The sequence below is a fragment of the Mobula hypostoma genome, chromosome 4, assembly GCF_963921235.1.
Source record: "Mobula hypostoma chromosome 4, sMobHyp1.1, whole genome shotgun sequence".
NCBI classification, from domain to species: Eukaryota; Metazoa; Chordata; class Chondrichthyes; order Myliobatiformes; family Myliobatidae; genus Mobula; species Mobula hypostoma.
Window position 1 is genome coordinate 162117997 of NC_086100.1, and position 22697 is coordinate 162140693.

At 40.6% G+C, this 22697-nt stretch overlaps 1 protein-coding gene across 2 annotated transcripts in view; it reads left to right on the forward strand.

The window, feature by feature from the left end:
* Positions 1–22697, forward strand: part of grid2 (glutamate receptor, ionotropic, delta 2) — a 1226075-nt gene that overhangs the window by 208743 nt on the left and 994635 nt on the right. For both annotated transcript variants that reach the window (XM_063046850.1, XM_063046851.1), the window contains exon 2: positions 20568–20723. In XM_063046850.1, coding sequence (XP_062902920.1) covers positions 20568–20723 — 156 coding nt within the window. The remainder of the gene's footprint in view (positions 1–20567; positions 20724–22697) is intronic.

The following is a 22697-nucleotide window of genomic DNA, read 5'->3' on the forward strand; positions in this document are numbered from 1 at the left end:
TCAACATTTGGCTTACAGCTCGTGTCTTCCATAATGAAGACTGATGCAAAATATTCATTTAGTTCATCTGCCATCTCCTTGTCCCCCGATATTATTTCTCTGGCTTCATTTTTTAGTGGTCCTATATCCACTCTCATCTCTCTTTTATTTTTTGCATACTTGAAGATGCTTTTACTATCCACTTTGATATTATTTGCTAGCTTGCATTGATATTTATTCTTTTCCCTCCTAATGATTCTTTTAGTTGCTCTCTGTAGGTTTTTAAAAACTTCCCAATCCTCTATCTTCCCACTGATTTTTGCTTTGTTGCTTTGCTTTTACATTAGCTTTGAGTTCCCTTGTCAGCCACGGTTGTACTATTTTGCCATTTGAGTATTTCTTTGTTTTTGGAATATAACCTGCAATTTCCCCACATTCCCATTGCTGCTCTGTTGTCATCCTTGCCAGCATCTCCTTTCAACTTACTTTGGCCAGCTCCTCCCTCACACCACTGTAATTTCCTTTACTCCACTGAAATGCTGCTACATCAGACTTCACTTTCTCCCTATCAAATTGCAAATTGAACTCAATCATATTGTGATCACTGTCTCCTAAGGGTTCTCTTACCTCAAGCTCCCTAATCACCTCTGGTCCATTACATAACAGCCAATACAGTATAGCTGATCCCCTAGTAGGCTCAATGACAAACTACTCTGAAAAGCCATATCATAGGCATTCAATAAAGTCACTCTCTTAAGATCCATTACCAACCTGATTTTCCCAATTGATTTGCTTGTTAAAATCTTCCATAACTATCGTAACATTGCCCTTTTGGCATGTCTTTTCTTTTTCCCATTGTAATCTGTGATCCACATCCCAGCAACTCTTTAGAGGCCTGTATATTACTGCCCACAGGGCCCTTTTACCCTTGCAGTTTCTCAACTAAATCCACAAGGATTCAACATCTTCCAATCCTATGTCACATCTTTCTACTGATCTGATGCCATTCTTTACCAGCAGAGCCACACCACCCCCTCTGCTTATCTTCCTATCCCTCCAGTAAGTGTCACCTTGGACATTCAGCTCCCAACTAAACCATTTTTCAGCCATGATTCAGTGATGGCCAGGACATCATACCTGACCATCTGTAATAGTGCAACAAGATCATCCACCTTATTTCTTGTACTCTGCGCATTGAGGTATAATACTTTGAGAGTATCTACCCTTTTTTGATTCTACATCCCTAATGCACTGATACTCATCCTGCTGGCTGAATTTTTGTCCTATCATCTGCCTGCCCTTCTTGACAGTCTGACTGCATGCTATCTTTGCTTTCTTACCATGTCTGTCCTTTCCTGAGTCCCTTCACTTCAGATCTCACCCTCCTGCCAAATTAGTTTAAACCCTCCGCAACAGCTCCATCAATCCTGCCCTCAAGAATATTGGTCCTCTCAGGTTCAGATGCAATACAGGTCATACCTCCCCCAGAAGAGATCCTAATGATCCAAGTACCTGAAGCCCTGCCCCCTGCACCAGCTTCTCAGCCACACATTAATCTGCCAAATCATCCTGTTCCTACCCCCACTAGTGCTTGGCACAAGCAGCAATCCAGAAATTACTACCCTGGAGGTCCTGCTTCCCAGCTTTTTGCCAGCTCTCTAACTTCTCTTTTCAGGACCTCTTTGCTTTTCCTTCCTATGTCATTGGTACCTTTATGTACCTAGATATCTGGCTGCTGTCCCTCCCTTTCCAAAATGCTGTTGACGCGATCCAAGGTGTCCTTAACCCTGGCACCTGGGCGGCAACATACCATTCAGGTATCCTGTTCACATCCACAGAATCTCCTGTCTGTTCCCTGACTATTCAGTCCCCTGTCACAACTGCTCCTCTCTTCTCCCTCTTTCCCTTCTGCACCACAGACCCATGCTCAGTGTCAGTAACCCAGTTTCCATGGCAATATTGAGGGGAATGGCCACGGGAATGTTCTGCGCTAACTGCCTATTCATATTTCCATTCTTCCTGACAGTCACCCAGCTGCTCTCCTTCCGCAACTTAGGAGTGACTACTTCCTTGTAACTCTGATTGATTATCTCGTCACTCTCCCACGCAAGCCGAAGGTCATCCAGATCTCTAACATGATCTTCAAGGAACTGCAGCTAGATGCACTTCACACAGATGTAGTTCCCTGAGAGACTCTGGGTTTCCCAGGTCTCCAACATCTGGCATTAAGAACACACAACAGCCATTTACTGCACCAACTACATTAAGAGAAAAAAAAGGGAACCTTAACAGAAACTTTCCCATAGCCAGCGCCTCTTTCGAGCCAAAGCCTGGCACTCCTACTCTCACCACTGGCCTACTCCCAACAACGCCCACCCCGCTTGCCCCTTCCATACTTTTAAACAAGCGTTGCCGCCCTGCGAGATACCTCATCGCCGTGGCCTGCTCCTACTGCTGATTGGGCTGCTAGAATGAGCCCGAATGTCCATGAAGATCTCCTTTTAAACAAGCAATGTTGACCTGCGAGAAGCCTCATTGCTGTGTCCTGCTCTTGCCACTGATTGGGTCACTGATTGAGATCTGCAACATAGCATTCCAATCTCATTGCTTGAGATCAAGCCAAATTCTTCTAAAGTATATCAAGGTAATACAAAATGAAAAGCAGTAACAAAGTACAAAATATAGTGTTACAGGTAAAATGCAATGCTGGTTAATAAATAAGGTGTAAGGGCCAAGACCAGGTAGATTGAGAGATCAAGAGTTTATCTTTATTGTACCAGATACATTCGAGTCTTGTAACAACATGATAGAAGTTACTCTTGAGTCTGGTACTATGTATCCAAAAGCTTTTTCTTCTCACTTAATGGACCAGGAGATGAGGCGATGACCAGAGTGGGAGAGGTCTTTAGTTATGTTAGCTGCTTTACCAAGACAGTTGGAAACTTTGACAGAGTCAGTGGAGGGGTAGCTAGTTTTGCTGAAAAATTGAGCTGCAATCGCACCACCATAATTACTGCTATACAATGAGAAAATAAAAATGTTTTTTTAAAAATTGAAGCAGGCTATTTAGCCCATCAATTCTGCTCATCTGTAAATCTGATCACATTTACTTTTACATTTACTCCCACCACCCCACTAGGAATAGGGTTCCCCTGGTCCTCACCTACCACCCCACCAGCCTCCGGGTCCAACATATTATTCTCCGTAACTTCCACCACCTCCAACGGGATCCCACCACTAAGCACATCTTTCCCTCCCCCCCTCTCTCTGCATTCCGCAGGGATCGCTCCCTACACAACTCCCTTGTCCATTCGTCCCCCCCATCCCTCCCCACTGATCTCCCTCCTGGCACTTATCCGTGTAAGCGGAACAAGTGCTACACATGCCCTTACACTTCCTCCCTTACCACCATTCAGGGCCCCAAACAATCCTTCCAGGTGAGGCATCACTTCACCTGTGAGTCGACTGGGGTGATAGACTGGGGTGATATACTGCATCCGGTGCTCCCGATGTGGCCTTTTATATATTGGTGAGACCCGACGCAGACTGGGAGACCGCTTTGCTGAACATTTACGCTCTGTCCGCCAGAGAAAGCAGGATCTCCCAGTGGCCACACATTTTAATTCCACATCCCATTCCCATTCTGACATGTCTGTCCACGGCCTCCTCTACTGTGGAGATGAAGCCACACTCAGGTTGGAGGAACAACACCTTATATTCCGTCTGGGTAGCCTCCAACCTGATGGCATGAACATCGACTTCTCTAACTTCCGCTAAGGCCCCACCTCCCCCTCGTACCCCATCTGTTACGCATTTTTATGCACACATTCTTTCTCTCACTCTCCTTTTTCTCCCTCTGTCCCTCTGAATATACCTCTTGCCCATCCTCTGGGTCACCCCCCCTCCTTGTCTTTCTTCCCAGACCTCCTGTCCAATGATCCTCTCGTATCCCCTTTTGCCTATCACCTGTCCAGCTCTTGGCTCTATCCCTCCCCCTCCTGTCTTCTCCTATCATTTTGGATCTCCCCCTCCCCCTCCCCCTCCAACTTTCAAATCCCTTACTCACTCTTCCTTCAGTTAGTCCTGAAGAAGGGTCTCGGCCTGAAACGTCGACTGTACCTCTTCCTATAGATGCTGCTTGGCCTGCTGCGTTCACCAGCAACTTTGATCTATGTTGCTTGAATTTCCAGCATCTGCAGAATTCCTGTTGTTTACATTTACTTTTACTCCATCTCCTCAGGCTATGTCTGGATCCCCAATTTCCTTAGTATCCAAGGTAATCTTAAGAAAGAAATATCGGCTGTGTAAACACAGACCAATACTAAAATCAATATCCTCAACTTTATTATTAGCTCTGTGACTTTTAATGATGTGATTTATGAGTTAGATGCCATTTAGAGCCTTCTGAATTTGACAGCCATGAGCACAATGATAAAATGTCTACAAAAGAAAATATTAACAATAAAATGTGTCTTGTCAGCAAAAGAAAAAGCTATGAGCCAAAAACTAAAGATGCAGTATTCATAAATCAAACATATTGTCTTAGAATGGGCATGTTCTCTTTCTGCTAATTATGCCGTTTGCCAAATATACTCAAACATTCCCCCCCCCACCCCTTGTGCTTTGATTTAAGTACATTGCCTCTTACATTTAATTAACCAAAAAAGCAATAATGCATGTACACAAATGACTTCTTGAAGGTTTCACTTCAATATGACCATGACACATTGTGATTTACTTCAACATCTCTTTTGCCCTAACATCTAGGCACACTATATCTGCCAATATACAAAGTAAATTACCACCAAGTTGCTAACAAGGTATAGCCTCAAAGTTATTGTGGGCTGCTGGTAATTTGGAATTCATTCGAATTATTAAAATCATGAATAATTCAGGTTGGAATTGCACTAAAACCCTGATGTACTTTTTTTTTATTCCACGTGTACTTAATTCATATCAGATTTATTTTTATGTGGAAATTGACCTGAATTCTCGATGTTCCTCAACCTCCTGTATCTATACTGGAGTAATATACAAGAAGAAGAACAGAAGCCTTGGTTACATGGAGTAAGTAGTCAAGGTTTCTAAGGATACACACTTAGATCGACAGTGCCAGAATGTAAAAGGGATTCATAGTGAGAGATTTCAGATTTAGAATGGATCTTCAATGTAGGAACAAAGCAGGAAGAATGCTGCCCATGAAAGGGGTGTGAACAACTCTCTACTGGGAAGCAGAGAGAATGTGGAACATAAAAGAGAAGCATTATGATACCAACTTTCACAACTTCAAGAGTATTGTGATATTTGTATTGAATTGTGGAACAGTTGTACTACAGGAGGAGGACATTTGGCCCATTGTGTCAATGTTGGCTCTCTACCAGAACAACTGGATTTACCAGATTAAATTAGTAGTCTCTGGGAGAGTGCTGGAAAGCAATTGCTGATTGTATGCAGCCAAATTTCAAAAATCACATGATAGAGGATGGATGATTTACTTTCAAGTCATTGTTGGTTCAGACATTATGAATAATATCTTATACAACTTCAACATAACATTCAACTTCCATAATCAATACTTTTATTTATGAAGGCCAATGTGCAAAAGCTCTTTTTATGACCCTATCTACCTGGTACACCAATTTCAAGAAATTATGAATCTGTACTCCCAGATCCCCTCTGTTCTACAGCATTTTTCAGTGACCTATCATTTGCTAATTAAGTCCTACCTTTTTTTGTCCTCCCAAACTGCAACATCTCAGACTTGACTGCATTAAATTCTACCTGCCATTTTTCAGCTCATTTTTCCAATGGGTCCAGACCCCACTGCAAGCTTTGATAGCCTTCCTCGCTGTCCACTATATTCTCAATCCTGGTGTCATCTACAAATTTGCTGATCCAGATCATTGATATAGGTGACAAACAACGATGGGCCCAGCACCAGTCACTAAAGCACCAAGTCACAGGCCTCCTGTCAGAGGGGCAACCATCTACGACCACTCTGTTGCATGTCCTGTGAAGCCAATGTTGAATTCAGTTTACAACCTCATTCTGAATGTCAAATGACTAAACCTTCCTCTATCTTATGGTCCTATGCAAGAACAGCTGCCAGCTTAGCTTCTAGACTCAGTGAGTGAACAAGTGAGTCCGTTCTGCAGTCCCAGGTCTCCACCCAAGCTATTTGTTGTGGCTTGGGAAGTGTGGAGAGAGAAGGCACAGGAAAATACCTCATTCCTACTCAGCAAATGATGCCTGTAGCTCCTCAGTACCAGGCAAATCCGTCTCCATCCATCCATCCAATCTCCCAAATGCTTAGTGTCCTTAACTAAAGCATTCATAGTCCAAAGATGGCCTGTATTGTGACAAATGTGTGTCCAGACAGATTGAAGATTGGGTGCTGCAGTTCAAGTCGATCTGAGAACATTTTTAGCCATCTTCATTGAGAAACTTGCGCTTTTATTTTAGGAATTTTTTTTCACCAAGACATGCCCTTTCTAATATGCTAATTGATCTCAAACCCATCCATAAGATATATTTTAATATAGTTTCAGGTAGAAAAAACGTTTCAAGGTTCTTCACAGTACTCATAAAGTCATAGAGTCATACAGCATGGGAACAGGTTCTTCAGCTCAAATTATCTATGCAACCAACATGCTCACGTAAACCAAACCTATCTGTCTGCACTTGACACATATCTCCTGAGAGCATCCCTATTCATCTGCCTGTCCAAATATATTTTAAATATTGTAATCGTATCTGCCTTTACTATTAATTCTGGCAACTCCTTCCACACACTCATCATCCTCTCTGTGGAAAAACTTGTCTCTCAGATCCCTTTTATTCTTTCCCCTGTCACTTTAAACCATGCCCTCCAGTTTTTAGACTCCTGCAAGAAAGGCTGTGACCATTCAACTTAAATTATGATTTCATGAACCAATATCAGGGCATGCCATAGCCGTTTTCTCTCCAGAACCTGAAGCAATTACAAATAGCCTATAATACAGCAGATACCAATTTTGGAGAAGGCTTGAAAAGGAACTGCAAATGAATGACAAAAAAACTCAAATACTTTATTTAATGCAGAAGTATCTTTTGTCTGAAAGCTTTCAAATAATTGAAATGCTTCACTACTCTCCTGTCTCTTGATCCTTTTATCCAATGCGGAGGGCTCTGCTGAGTTTCAAACTTTTTCATGAATACAGGGCATCACCCTTCCCTTTTTGCAGTCCTCAGGTGGCTAAAACATCTCATCTTTAAGGTAAAATGTCATTCGCTGATAACAGCTGAAATTGCAGCTTTCTCCTTGTTCCAACAATATGTTTAATATTGTTGCCTCTCCTGCCTGAGAAGAGACATTTCTAATTCTCCTCCCCTCTCCTGTCTTGTATCTGTATTAGTTATTTAATATAATTTTACCATGTTACAAAATCACAATTTTTAATGATGTCAAAATGGTGAACACGAGGAAATCTGCAGATGCTGGAATTTCAAGCAACACACATAAAAGTTGCTGGTGAACACAGCAGGCCAGGCAGCATCTCTAGGAAGAGGTACAGTCGACGTTTCGGGCCGAGACCCTTCGTCAGGACTAACTGAAAGGAGAGCTAGTAAGAGAAGTCTCTTACTAGATCTTCTTTCAGTTAGTCCTGACAAAGGGTCTTGGCCCGAACTGTAAGAGAAGTCTCTTACTAGCTCTTCTTTCAGTTAGTCCTGACGAAGGGTCTCGGCCTGAAATGTCAACTACCTCTTCCTAGAGATGCTGCCTGGCCTGCTGTGTTCACCAGCAACTTTTATGTGTGTTGCTCAAAATGATGAAACCTGTTTTCAAAAGCAAGAATTAAGCAAAACTTCTAGTATGGATTCATTTCATTAAGGATGTTGGTGGGAAGGCAGCTTACCTGGAATTAAATTTTCATAATGGGGTTATAATAGGTGACTTGGTAGGATAATGCTATTACAGTGGCACATTCAGGGTTTGCACAATTTCCCCGTGGTTCCATTTGTTTCCTTTCGGTGTTCTGGTTTTCTCCCTCTTTCCAAAGGCATACCAGTTAGTAGGTTAATTGGTCACAGGGGTGTAACTGGGCGGTCCGGGTCATTGAGCCAGAAGGGTTATTGTGCTGTCCTCTAATTAAAATAGAAAATATGTTATATAAGAAAATACAAACTTCTCTTTCAATATTTTTACTAGTTTCTGCATAGAAGAATACAGAGTACAAGAAGGTATATGTCAAAAGAAAAAAATAAAATAGTACCAAATACATTGTATTAAGAATACAATTACAATCACAAAACCCTGTATTCATAAAAATTAAATTAAATCATAATATTGAAATATAATAATTTTTCCAAAAGGACTTGTTATTGTGCTGTCCTCTAATTAAAATAGGAAATATGTTATACAAGAAAATACAAACTTCAAAACCTCCTGACTGTGTGTTGTTAGAAGACAGAACAGCACTGCGCAGGAACAAACCCTTTGGCTCATGATGTCTGTGCTGAACATAAGCCAAATTAGACCAAATCTCTTGCCTACATTAATTCCTATCCCTCCATTCTCTGCATGTTCAGGTGTCTTTCTAAAGGTCTCAAATACCACCACTGCATCTGTTGCACCACTACCCAAAGCAGCCCATTCAAATCACCTACCACAGTATTTGAAAAAATAACTTGCCCCACACATTTCCTGTAAAAGTTTCCCCTCTCATCTTAAATGCTGTCTTCTACTATCTGACCTTTTTACTCTGGGTAAAATATTCAGACTGCCCACTTTATCTATGTGTCTCAAAATGCACTTCTGTCAGATCTCCCCTCAGCCACTGATGACCCAAACAAAAAATAATAAGTTCATCCAACCTTTCCTTGTGGCCCATACGCTCTCATCCAGCAGAATCATTGTAAACCTCTTTTGCACCTTTTCCAAACCCTTGTTGAAGCTATCTGAATATGTTCTTAGATAGAATGCAAAGGGGATCATTCTCAGCTTGCCAGGCTGTGACTAGAATAGTCTTTGGCAACACACACAAAATGCTGGAGGATCTCAGCAGGCCAGACAGACAGCATCTATGGAAAAGAGTAAACAGTTAACGTTTCGGGCTGAGACCTTTCATCAGTACAGCGTTTGTGATACTAATACAGTCTTTCAAGGTTTAATGCATGTGCCCCTGATTTTTATGTTGGTTGAGGGGTCCAAATGCCATAGTTCCAAATTTGCTGATTGGAGGAAGATAGCTGGGATTACAGAAACTGAAGAGGATGTAAAGATGTTTCCAGGAGTTATAGACAAACTGAGTAAATGTGAAGATAGCAGATGGAACATAATATGTGGCAAATGTAAAGTTATCAACTTGGGGGCAAGTAAGCAGTCAGCAGAGTATTTGTTACATGTGGGAAGACTGGATAGAGTTGAGGTTCCACAGAGGCTATGAGCAATTGTACAGAAGTCACTGAAAGTTAGTGCGCAGGTGCAGCATAAAGCTAATTTTTGACAGCATCAGGTTCTTGAAATGACCCAGACAGCTCTAACCCTACCTCAGCACGGGAACACTATGGGTCACCTCTTGTACGACCATTCACTTGTCTGTAATTTTTCCAATCAGGTCTTATTTTGCCAAGGCATTTTTCTTCATTGTGTTGTATAATTTATATTCTGTGTGTTGTTTTCTGAATCCACATAAGACCAAAAGATATAGAAGCAGAAGTAGGCCATTTGGCCAATCGGTTCTGCTCCGTCATTTCATCATGGCTGATCCAATATTTCCTCTCAGCCCCAATCTCCTGCCTTCTCCCTGTATCCCTTCATGCCCTGACAGATCAAGAATCTATCAATCTCCGTCTTAACTATACATATCCATTCTAAAAAGATGCCCCTCAATTCTGAGGCTGTGTCCTCTGATCTTAGACTCTCTCACCATAGGATGCATCCTCTCCACATCCACTCTATCAAGGCCTTTCACCATTCCATAGGTTTCAATTAAGTCACCCCTCATTCTTCTGAATTCAAGTGAATACAAACCCAAAGCCATCAAACAATCTTCATATGACAAGCCGTTCAATCTTGGAATCATTTTCATGAACTTCCTTTGAACCCTCTCCAGCGTGTGCACATCCTTTCTAAGATAAGGGGCTCAAAACTGCTCACAATACTCCAAGTGAGGCCTCACCAGTGCTTTACAAAGCCTCAACATTGCATCCTTGTTTATATTTTCTATTTTTTGTATTTTATTTTATGCAATACCTGTGATGTTGCTACAAACAAAGATTTTATTGTACCAGTACCTCACTATGTCTGTCCATACCTGTGCATATGACAATAAGCTTAACAAGGATGACAACTGGTATGCTATCTGTTATTACCAGAGGATCTGAATACAGGAGAAAATGTATCTTATTGTAATTGCGTAAGTCTTCGGTGAGACTTAACCTGGAGCAATGTGTGTAGTCTTCTTACCAAATGTATACCTACCATAGAGCTGAAAGACAAGGGCAGTAAAGCTATGGGGATACTACAAACTGGAAGTTATTCACACAATTCTGACTTTGCACTATATTGCTGTTCCTTTACTATTCCTGGTCGAAGTCCTGGAACTGCCTCCCAAACAATATTGTGGGTACATCCACACTTAGAGGACTGCAGCAGTTCAAGAAGATGGCTCATCTGTTCATTTCAGATCATTTGTTCTAAAATTGAAATAACTGGAATGTTTTTTATTACATTCTGAGCTAGTCTCACAGTTGAATGATTTATCTGACCACATTTAGTGACAAGGAATTAATAATTAATTAGAAACTGCTGCAAATGAACTCAAACAGATATATAGGCACCATGTATGCTTTTCCCATCACAGCACACGTACATCGTCTCCCTCTACATACACACACACACAGTCTCCCTCTATACACACACACACACACACACACACACACACACACACACACACAGTCTCCCTTTATATATATACACACACACACACACACACACACACACACACACACACACACACATACACACACAGAGAAAACACTACAGCTTAAGCAGCAGGATGGCAAGTATTTGCATTTTAATTTAATGATTGTCATAGCTTAATAGGAACTTGAGAGGCATTTTTTTTTGCTCAGAGGGTGGAATGTATATGGAACAGGTACAATAACAATTTTTAAAAGACAATTGGGCAGGGACATGGATAGGAGAGTTTTAGGTGGTTATGAACCAAGTAGGGTCTAATAGGACTAGCCTGGATGGGCATGGACCTATCAGGCCAGAAAGTCTGTTTCTGTACTGTATGACTCTGAGTTGGGTAAATAACGCACACAGAAACGTTGATGATTAGTTTCTTAATTAATGGCCATTTCATTTTAATTTTTCAAAATTGACTGAAAGAATTGCAGGAAAAATCCACTCCAGATTGTACTTAGAGTCATAGAGCAATACAACACTGAAGCAAGCCCTTTTTATGCCAATCATGATGCCCTGCAAATTTCATGTCTTCTGCCTGTATCCCTCCATGTATATTTTCAAGTGCTCCTCAAATGATACTATTGTACCTGCCTCAACCACTTACTTTGGCACAGTATTCCGTGTACTCGCTACCATATGTGGGAAACAGTTGCCCCTCAAGTCTCTCTCAAACCTTTCCCTCTTACCATAAATCTCTTCCCACAAGTTTTAGACTTTACTCACATTGGGAAAAGATTTACTATCTGCCTTAGCTGCCTCTCATAATTCTAAACACATCTATACCATTTGCTATCATTGGTTTTGTAACTTGGCTGAGATTTTCACCATTTCTTAAATGAAAGAACTCTGAAGAGTGACTGAATGGAACCCCATGACTAGATCCCCACAAACCTGCCAAATTGACTGTTCATGTCTACACATTGATTTCAATTGAGTGCAAGCATCATATGTTGTATCTGCTTTTATTATCTATCAACAGGATAGCTTATAAAGAAAGCTATGCTCCTTATTAAGCAAGGATACAGTCAAGTAGGACAGTTGCAATCCAGATTGTCAACTCCTAAACTGTTAAGAATGGTAATCAATAAAAAAGCATTAGGAAAGCAGAACATAAAAGAAAGCTTCACTCCAGAGATTTGAAGATGTATTCCCCAATATTTCAGTGCTGTAATAAGAGAGAGAGAGTGTGATAAAAAAAAATTACAGAGGTGCTGCTTTGCAGCCCTGATCTGAGGTCTCAGAAAAATATGTTCCAGATTGTTGGTTATCGCTCAGTCCTAATGACCCCTGAAATAAGTGGTATGTCAGGCAATCTCATGGATATTAAACAACAGCTACATTACTGTGAGTCTGGGGTCACAAACAGGCTAGAACAATTAACCGACAGGAGAACTCCCTCTGCTATGGGTGTTAATGTACTAAATGTCTTTCTCTTGTAATGATACTAGATTATTTTTTTTTATCCCAGATTGCTTCACTAAGTGAATTTAAATTCCCCAGCTGCCCTGAAACAGCGTGAGCTGATGTTTACAGAGCATCATTCATACAGCCCCTGAACTCCAACATTAGTAATTTAATCCCTAAACTTCCATGATCTTAAAATTTATAAATTATCAAAAAAATCCTCCTTTCATTCAGTGAAATGTATAGCTACTTTTATAGTAATGTTTTTGAAGATTATTTGAATTGCATGCTAAAGCATTATCTGTTATTCTTCTATCTGAGATACAAGGGTCCATTGCTTCAGCTAATAACACATCTGCATTCTCTACCTTCACCCATGTTTCTCACTTACAATTCAGTCGATATGTTTTGCTTTTTCCTAGCAGGCTACTTATTTAGTTTAGGTGGACACTCCCATGAAATATTGAATGATCATTGCAGAATCAAAGGTGCCATTTTTGGGATGATACATTAAAATGAGGCTTGATCATCTTCTCGGATAGCCTTAGGTCTTATTGCTGCTTTTAAAGGGCAAAGTAATATTTACCTTGTCAATATTCACTGTTTAACCACCATTATGGAGATACTGTAGATACTTTACAGTGACAATTAGACTTTAAACATAAATTGATGGGTAAATTGGTTTATTATCATCCCATACACTGAGGTACAGCCTGAACCATTATTTTGTATGCCATCTCTATTCAGAACATTTCATCGCATCGGTACGTCGAGCCAACGTAAAAGAAAAGCAATATCTCGATGCAGAATATAGTGTTACAGTTACGGAGAAAGTGCAGTGCAGGCAGACAGTAAAGATAAAAGCCAAGATGAGATAGATTATGAGGTAAAAGGTCCATTTTATGGTACAAGAGGTAAACTCAGTAGTTTTATAACAGCAGATTAGAAACTGTCCTTGAGCCTAGTTGTACATGGTTTCAGGCTTTTGTATACTCATTTGCCCTAAATGGTCTTTGGGTTAAAATGAATACAAGTCCTTTTCTAAGAATATAATTTGTGAGTGTAAGCTGATTAAGTTTACACACAATATCTTTCTTCATATTTGATTGTTGTCAAGTTCTGTACAAATAAGTTGCATCAGAACAAGTTTGGAAAGATGTGTTGAACACATTATACATGTATATGTAAATGTGTGTTGCTTACATATTTAATGATTATGGGGATGGAATAGGATTTGCCCATATATAAACAGCTGGGGCCATTACCATTCAGAACTAGAAAAGAAGTCCATTTATGACCTGAGGAAGGCTATTTTAAGGGCAAAAATGCAAACAATTAGATTGAAGTTAGAGATGGAATTGGAGGCACAGCAGCTCTGGTAGGGTTTTACAGGCCACTACTTCCTACAAGGTGAAACCTATCATCATGAATGCTGTAATGTTTCACTCCCAGATTAGCTCAGTACCTCCTATGCATGGATTGAAAGGGAGAATAAAACTACAGCAATGAGGTGGTCAGAGGCAAAATTCAGAACATCTTTTGAGAGGGTGGACCCTCGCAAGTCGTCAGGCCCTGATAGTGTACCTGGTGGGGCCCTGAAAATCTGTGACAATTAACTGGCAGGAGTGTTCAAGTCATTTTCAGTCTCTCACAGCTGTAGTCAGAGGTTCCTTCCTGCTTCAAAGGGGGGACAATCATACTAATGCCCAAGAAGAGCAGGGTGAGCTACTTCAATGACGATCACCAGTTACACGCACATCTACTCTGATGAACTACTTTGAGAGTTTGGTCACAGCCAGAATTGATTCCTGGAAACACTGCATTTACCTATTGCCTCAATAGGTCTACAGTGGATGCAATCTCATTATCTTTCCATTTGGCCTGTGATCACCTGAACTGGAATGTCGTTCGTGATGAGGATGTCTGCGAGTTCACAAAAGGGATCATGAGCTTCATCCGGAAGTACATTGAGGACGTTGTCCCCCAAAAGTCGGTCAGGGTCTATCCAAACCAGAAAACTTGGATCAACGGTTCTGTGCGAGCTGCACTTACTGCACGAGACAGAGCTTACATTGCTGATAACCAATGGAAACTCGAGAAGTGCAACTATGATCTGCACAAAGTCATCAAGGCAGTGAAATGACAAAACAGGGACAATATCCAGACATAACTGTCCAACAACAACATACGCAGCTTTTGGCAAGGTCCATCACAGACTTCAAAGCTAAGCACAGTGGTGCTGCCAAAATCACTTCAGAAGGTTGAAGAAGTACAGCATGAGTCCCCTAATCATAAGAACTATCTACAGAGGTACAAGTGAGAGCACCCTGACTGGCTGCATCACTGCCTAGTATGGGAACGGTACTTCCCCCAATTTACAAGACTCTGCAGAGAGTGGTGCGGACAGCCCAGCGCATCTGTAGATGTGAACTTCCCACTATTCAGGATATTTACAGAGACAGGTGCGTTAAAAGGGCCCGAATAATCACTGGGGACCCAAGTCACCCCAACCACAAACTGTTCCAGCTGATACCATTTGGGAAACGGTACCGCAGCATAAAAGCCAGGACGAACAGGCTCCGGGTTGTTCCACCAGGCCATCAGACTGATTAATTCATGCTGACACAATTGTATTTCTATGTTATATTGACTGTCTTGTTGTACATAATACTTACTACAAATTACTATAAATTGCACATTGCACATTCAGACATAATGTAAAGATTTTTACTCCTCATGTCTGTGAAGGATGTGAGAAATAAAGTCAATTCAATATTCAATTTAATTGTTAAGCATACATACATCGGGCTGTTATTTGTTGATTACAACTCATCATTCAACATAATTATACCCTCTGAGCTCATCAATAAACTCTTAAACCTGGACCTCTGTACCTTCCCCTACAACTGGACTTCTCCATCAGAACCAAAGTCAGTACACACCAGAAATAACATCTCCTTGTCACTGATAATTGACACTGGTGCACCTTGAGGATGTGTGCTTAATCCACAGCACCACTGTCTTTACACCCACGACTGTGTGGCTAGGCACAACTCAAATGGCATCTATAAATTTTCCAATGACACAACTATTATTGACAGATTTTCAGACGGTGATGAGAAGGCATACAGGTGTAAGATAGATCAGCTGGTTGAGTGGGGTTCTAACCACATCTTTTCACTCAATATCAGTAAGACTAAAGAATTTATTGTGAACCTCAGGAAGGCAAAGTCAAGGAACAAGTCTTCACCAGTCCTCTTCGGGTCATTAGCACTTTCAAGTTCCTGGGTTTCAACATCTCTGAAGATCTATCCTGGGCCCAACGAATTGATGCAATTCCAAAGAAGGCACAACAGCTGCTATATTTCATCAGGAGTTTGAGGAGATATGCTATGACATCAAAGACTTTTGCAAGTTTCGACAGATGTACTGTGGAGAGCATTCTAAATCTCCATCTGGTATGGAGGGGCCACTGCACAGGATTGGAAAAAGCTACAGATAGTTGCAAGCTCAGCTTTCTCCATCATGGACTCTAGCCTCCCAAGCACCAAGGACACCTTCAAGAGGTGATGCCTCAGAAAGGCAGCATCCATCGTTATGGATACCCATCCCACATTCTTTTCATTGCTACCAGCAAGGAGAGGTACAGAAGCTTGAAGTCACACACCCAATGCTCTAGAAACAGCTTCTTCCACTCCATCATCAGATTTCTGAATCAACAATCAGCTCACATATACTACATAGAAAACATAGAAAATAGGTGCAGGAGTAGGCCATTCGGCCCTTTGAGCATGCACCGCCATTCAGTATGATCATGGCTGATCATCCAACTCAGAACCCTGTACCAGCCTTCCCTCCATACCCCCTGATCCCTTTAGCCACAAAGGCCATATCTAACTCCGTCTTAAATATAGCCAATGAACTGGCCTCAACTGTTTCCTGTGGCAGAGAATTCCACAGATTCACCACTCTCTGTGTGAAGAAGTTTTTCCTAATCTCGGTCCTAAAAGGCTTCCCCTTTATCTTCAAACTGTGACCCCTTGTTCTGGACTTCCCCAACATTGGGAACAATCTTCCTGCATCTAGCCTACCTGCATCTAGCCTGTCCAATCCCTTTAGGATTTTATACGTTTCAATAAGATCCCCCCTCAATCTTCTAAATTCCAGAGAGTATAAACCTAGTCGATCCAGTCTTTCATCATATGAAAGTCCTGCCATCCCAGGAATCAATCTGGTGAACCTTCTTTGTACTCCCTCTATGGCAAGAATGTCTTTTGTCAGATTAGGTGACCAAAACTGCACACAATACTCCAGGTGTGGTCTCACCAAGGCCTTGTACAACTGCAATAGTACCTCCCTGTACTCGAATCCTCTTGCTATGAATGCCAGAAATTGTTTTTTTTTGCACTACTTATTTAATTTAATATTTAAAATGCATTTCTTATTGTAATTTATAGTTTTTTCTAAATCATTTATTTAGCTGCCATAAAAGAACAAATTTCATGACATCTGCCAGTGATATTAAACCTGATTCTGATTCATGTTCCACTGAAAGCTTTTAGGAGGCCACCAGGGATGGCAGAAAAATAACATTACTCTTCAATCTGGATGTCAGAAATTTGTCCATGAAAATAGGCATGTGCATGTCTACCACTGGATTCATACAAGAACACATGAAAACAGGAGCAGGAGTAGTCTACCAAACCCTTCAAACCTGTCCCACCAACATCATGGTTGATCTATGTGGTTTTCAACTTCTCTTTTGTCCCAGTTCTTCATAACCCTCAGCTACTCACTTTCAACTATTTAACTTTCTCCACCTTTCATATACTTTACGTCCTGGCCCTATGATCCTCAAAGTCAGATGATTTCAAAGTTTCACCACTCTGAGAAAAGAAATTCCTTCACACCCCAGTTACAAAATATGGAGCTGGGCACTTAAAACAATATCCTTTTGTCCATGATTCTTCCACGAGTGAAACTTCTACCCCTTCAAACACCTTTATACCTCTCTAATGGGTTTGAATAAGGATACCCCTTATTACTGTAAACTCCAAGGAATATAAACCCATGGAGCAGTCTGGAAATAAAATTTCACTCATTAAAGTATTGAAAGCCTAGTCCCACTGAGCTCCCTAAACACTATTTTTGTGGATTTCAATGTGTCTTGAACCATATAGTATAGGGCACAGGATTATCCCAATCCACTTACAGGGTAGGTAAGTCAATTGAGTGTTCTTTCCAGGCCGAGTCCCCAGCACTGAGGCTAAAATCAAACTCAGCAGCTCAGATTAGTTGACCATTTTGTTCACATCTGGCATCAGACACCCAAACTATTTTACTCCAAACTGTATCATTGAAAGGCGATGAATACAAGGTCGAGGAAACAATTCAAGAATGTTCTCAAAGACTCCTAGAAAATATGTAAGATCCCTGTAAACTCATGGGAAACCTTGGCATGTGACTCCCCTGTTATGAAAAGGCAGTGGTATTGAGAAACTTGACTGTGTTTTCAGGAGCACGTGGAAAAACAACCTAAGTACCATAAGAAGTAGACCCTATCAACTTACCCTGCACACTCTCAATACCTCTTACCCCACCTACAGGTAGTCCTCATCAAAAGTTGCTGAACTAGAACAGAAACATCTTTAACCCTAAAAAGACTGGCAAAGGAAAAAATCTGAAAAAGGAAATTGAAATTCTTCTGTATAAAGACATTCTAATCTGCCATGATTCCTAAGTGTGATTGAATGTAAGTCTGCATTGTACAAAAGATTTAAAAAAAAGAAATGTGACTTACACTCATTGGTGACATATAAAGAATTTATTGGTACTATTATGGGCTCAGATTAATTGAACCTGCAGGTGATTCACAGTGATTATACTTTTTCATCACCATTACTGCAATTTGACCTTCATTACCTCCACCTAGGGCTTAATTTCAAAATATATCGCATCATTTCTTACTGGAATTAATCTTTCCGCTCATTAATAGTGATTATTTAAGTGGCTTCCTCATTGTTTGTTAGACTTTATACTTTATTGTCGCCAAACAGTTGATACTAGAACATACAATCATCACAGCGATATTTGATTCTGCGCTTCCCTCTCCCTGGATTACAAATCAATAGTAAATATTAAAAATTTAAATTATAAATCATAAATAGGAAATAGAAAAATGGAAAATAAGACAGTGCAAAAAAAAAATGAGAGGCAGGTCCGGATGTTTGAAGGATACGGCCCAGATCCGGGTCAGGATCCGTTCAGTAGTCTTATCACAGTAGGAAAAAAGCTGTTCCCTAATCTGGTCATATGAGCCTTCAAGCTCCTGAGCCTTCTCCCGGATGGAAGAGGGACAAAAAGTGTGTTGGCTGGGTGGGTCATTTCCTTGATTATCCTGGCATGCCACCTTGCTCTTCTTCGGCACTGGGATTATCGTTGCCTTCTTAAAACACGAGGGGATCTTAGACTGAAGCAAGGAGCATTGAAGATGTCAGCAAACACTCCAGCTAGCTCACTTGCACAGGCCCGGAGAACCCATCCCGGGATGCCATATGGGCCCGTTGCCTTTCTTGGATTTATCTTCAGGAAGGCCCTTCTGACGTCCTCCTCGGTGACGATGAATTTTGATGCCACCAGGTCCGGTTCATCTGGAGGGAGCGGGACGCTCCTCTTCTGTTCGAATCTTGCGTAGAATACGTTAAGTTCGTCAGGAAGAGAAGCACCACAGTTTTTGATATTCCCAGCCTTTTCTTTGTGCCCAGTGATCTCATTTAGACCCTGCCACAGTCTACTGGCATGCCTCTGGTTAGCCTGGGCTTCCAACTTGGCTTGATATTCCCTCTTGGCACCCTTAATGGCTCTCCAGAGTTCACGCCTGGATTCCATGTAGTGACTGGTATCCCCAGACCTAAGAGCTGCAGCTGTAGCCTTCGAAAGGGACTTGACCTCATAATTCATCGAAGGTTTCCGGTTAGGGAATACCCGGATCGTCTTGCAAGACACCAACTATAAAATGTTTCTTATTCCAATGAGTGATTCTCTAGATGGCAACAGTATTATTATTCATTGTCAAACATGACCTTGGAAGGTAGTATTGGAAAGGTTTGGATTTAGGATGTTGGAATTGTGAAACATAGGAGTCAATGCAAACCATAGCCTTGAGATATTACAAATTGCTTGTAATGTGATGCTGAAGTTCTGAAGTGAAGTCACAATGCATATAGCAGGTTTGCACATGGCCAAATTCTTCATACAGCAATGATATACAGTAAGTGAATGGATATTGTTTTAGGTTTTGGAGATCAGATATTGTCCAGGGTAGTCATTAAAATAGGAATGTGGAGTCTGTTATGTCCACCTGAGAAGGTTTTGTTTACTGAAAAACCCATCCACCTCAAATTCAGAGTACAGTATTACCAGTCATTACTCCAGTTCTGCACAGAAGCCCAGTGCTAGTGTGGATTAAGCCAGAGATGCTTTCACAAAGTCAATGTCAAGTTTATCGTCATATGCACAAAAATGTGTGCACAGGTGCAATGAGAAACTTACAGGAACATAGCATCATATTGTGAGAGGCACTCACAAGAAGAAAAACATAAATCAGACATAAATTATGTGCTGTTTTTACAAGACAGAACAATTAAAAATCAAAGTCTGGTTTACTGCAGAAGGATCAAAGTCACACTGCCACTAAGCAGTAGTAATTAGGGTTGTGTGGTTGGTCATATGGATGTGCTGGAAGAGGAAGTTGGGCCCAAGGAAAGTATGCAAACAATCCCAAGGCAGCAGGATATCTATGTATTGTCCATCTGAAAGGACTACTCCTTCAACACTAAGTCACTTCCCACACCACAGTAGAGTATCAGCTGCAATGACATTTTCAAGAATCCAAAATGGGACAAACACCACTCAGAGGCAGAGGCACTGAGCTGCAGCAGACATTTTAAGAGTTTCTTTGCTTGCACTTCCCTTTCTTTTTAAACCACAGCACTCACAGCATGGTTAAAACAAAAACTATATTGTATTTGGAAATTCAGCTGTATATTTCTCGATGTGACTTCCATGAAAGTGACACATGGAAAGATTCCCTATGCTACAGCCTGTACATAATAATGTAGACTAATTTTGCACCTTCTTGATCTGGGACAGTCATTAGTCATTAAAATTGAGAGCTCAGATGGTATCAATGGTCACACTTCAGTAAAATGTTTCTTTTTTATTTAAACAGGAGCAATTTTTGATGAATCTGCCAAGAAAGATGATGAAGCATTTCGCCTAGCTGTTACTGACCTCAACACGAATGAGGATATTCTTCAGACTGAAAAGATTACGTTTTCTGTAACATTTGTGGACAGCAACAACCCTTTCCAAGTTGTGCAGGAAGGTAGGAAGCTATTTCTTTCTTGTAATTATGGGAATTTGCACCAAATTGTTGCACTTGGTTGTCTGTGTTGCTAATCAAAATGTGATCTCTTACCTCATTTAAGAAAACTCTTCATACCTCCATTAATTTATGCAAAGAAACATTTTAATCACTTTTCTGTTGTGATGTTGTTTGAGTGGACTCTCATTGTTTATTACCTCAATAAAATGGGTTAATTATTTTGATAAAATGTATCAAATGTTATAACAGAATTGGTTGGAGAAAGACCATTTAACTTAACTCTTCCAGTAAGAAGATGGTCAAATCTGTTTACTTAACAGATTTTATCATTAAAAATCAGAAGGGGTGTGAAGGAAGTCAATGACCTGAAGGAGTTAGTTTACATGCCAGGCTTGTTTGGTGAAAGTTTCTCCTAAAAGTCAGCACAAGTTTTGTTCAACGGTGATCTGGAGACCTGAGGTTCGTAATAAGATCAGGGTTGCAGGATGCCATTAAAATGGGAGTGAGAGCTCTCTAATGAAAACTGAATGCAAGGATGCTTAGACTAAGACCATTGAAGAGTGGGCACTGATATTATTATTCAGCTTTGTCTGCATTTTAATTTTAAATTCTTTATATTGTGACTCCTGTTAATTAAAACAAGAACGTCTAGTTGTTTGTTTCATTGTAAATTAAGTTTGCTCCAATTGTGGTGTATTTTGAATATTCTCGTACAAACCGCCCAATTTTTCTTTCTATTGTTAATGTTGAATTCAGCAGCAGACAAATAGAACGCAAAACTTGGCCTGAAGGAATGGATTAAAAGGCCTCATGAAGATCTTGTGCCAAGACCTCCTGTGCAATGTGATTTGTGATTTGTTCCTTTTCTGTGGTTGTTGGAGTTTACGGTACACATGATTGGCTGATTGGTTTGGGGAGAATAGTCTTGATTCTGCATTTCCACAAGAGTCCTAACATGTTTAAGAAATGTACATTACGGTTCCTCTCATGCACCTTGAGTGCTTCCTACAGATGGTTTGGGTATATCATTTATGCTCTACTTGGACCCTCTCAATGTACTGTACCCTGAAACATATCCTGCTGGCAGCAGGATTCAAAGATAAGTTGATTTAAAAGGTATTTTGCACAATCTTTCTCTACACTATAAAAAACATGGCCAGGTATGAAAGTTGCTGTAGATGACAACTGGAGCCTCCTCGACAGAGATGTTTGGATATTTACTTGGTTAGGGTACTGAATGAGTTAAAGTAAATACAGAAGTATACAAAGGTACAGATTAACTACAATTTAGTAGAATTTAGCTGAATGATCTTCCGTTCGTAATGTCATGCTGAAAACTGATGGCAAGGATGCATCTGGTCCTAATTCTTCTGTGAGCAAGCAAACATTGAAAGATGCCTTCTTCTGTTCTTTCAAAGGTCAGGAAAGAAAAAATATAATCAATATTCCCTCTCATTCCCATTACCCCACCACCACTACCACAGAAATCTATCAAATCTATCTTCTAAAATTGTACGTGGTTATGTTGGTTCATTTGAAAAATTCAGACACATTTAGCAGTGCTGTGAACTCAGAATAGCATTTGATTAATGTTTGAAAGCTTTAAAATCCTAGGAATGTTTACAGTCTGAAAATAGGTGGTGTAGTTTTAAATAATCTTCAATTCAAGGAAGAATGAAATTGCTTGGAGTTTACCTTGCTCTGTTGCCTACCTGAGATCCGAATCACACTGTGTATTGGCTTTCTGACACAATTCAGGCAAAGACAGCAGAGGTGAAGGGAGCATGTTGATAGTTTCCCTGTCTCTGGTCTTTTAATCACGCATTCTCAATTTTGGCTTCACAGCAAGGGCTACTAATCCTTGATAAGGTGACAGAGAGAGCTGCCTTCTTGAATCATTCAAACTCTGCAGAAATGTGGCTATTAATAGAATCAAGCAGAAAAGATTTTGTGCAAATTAAGGTAGCAATAAAA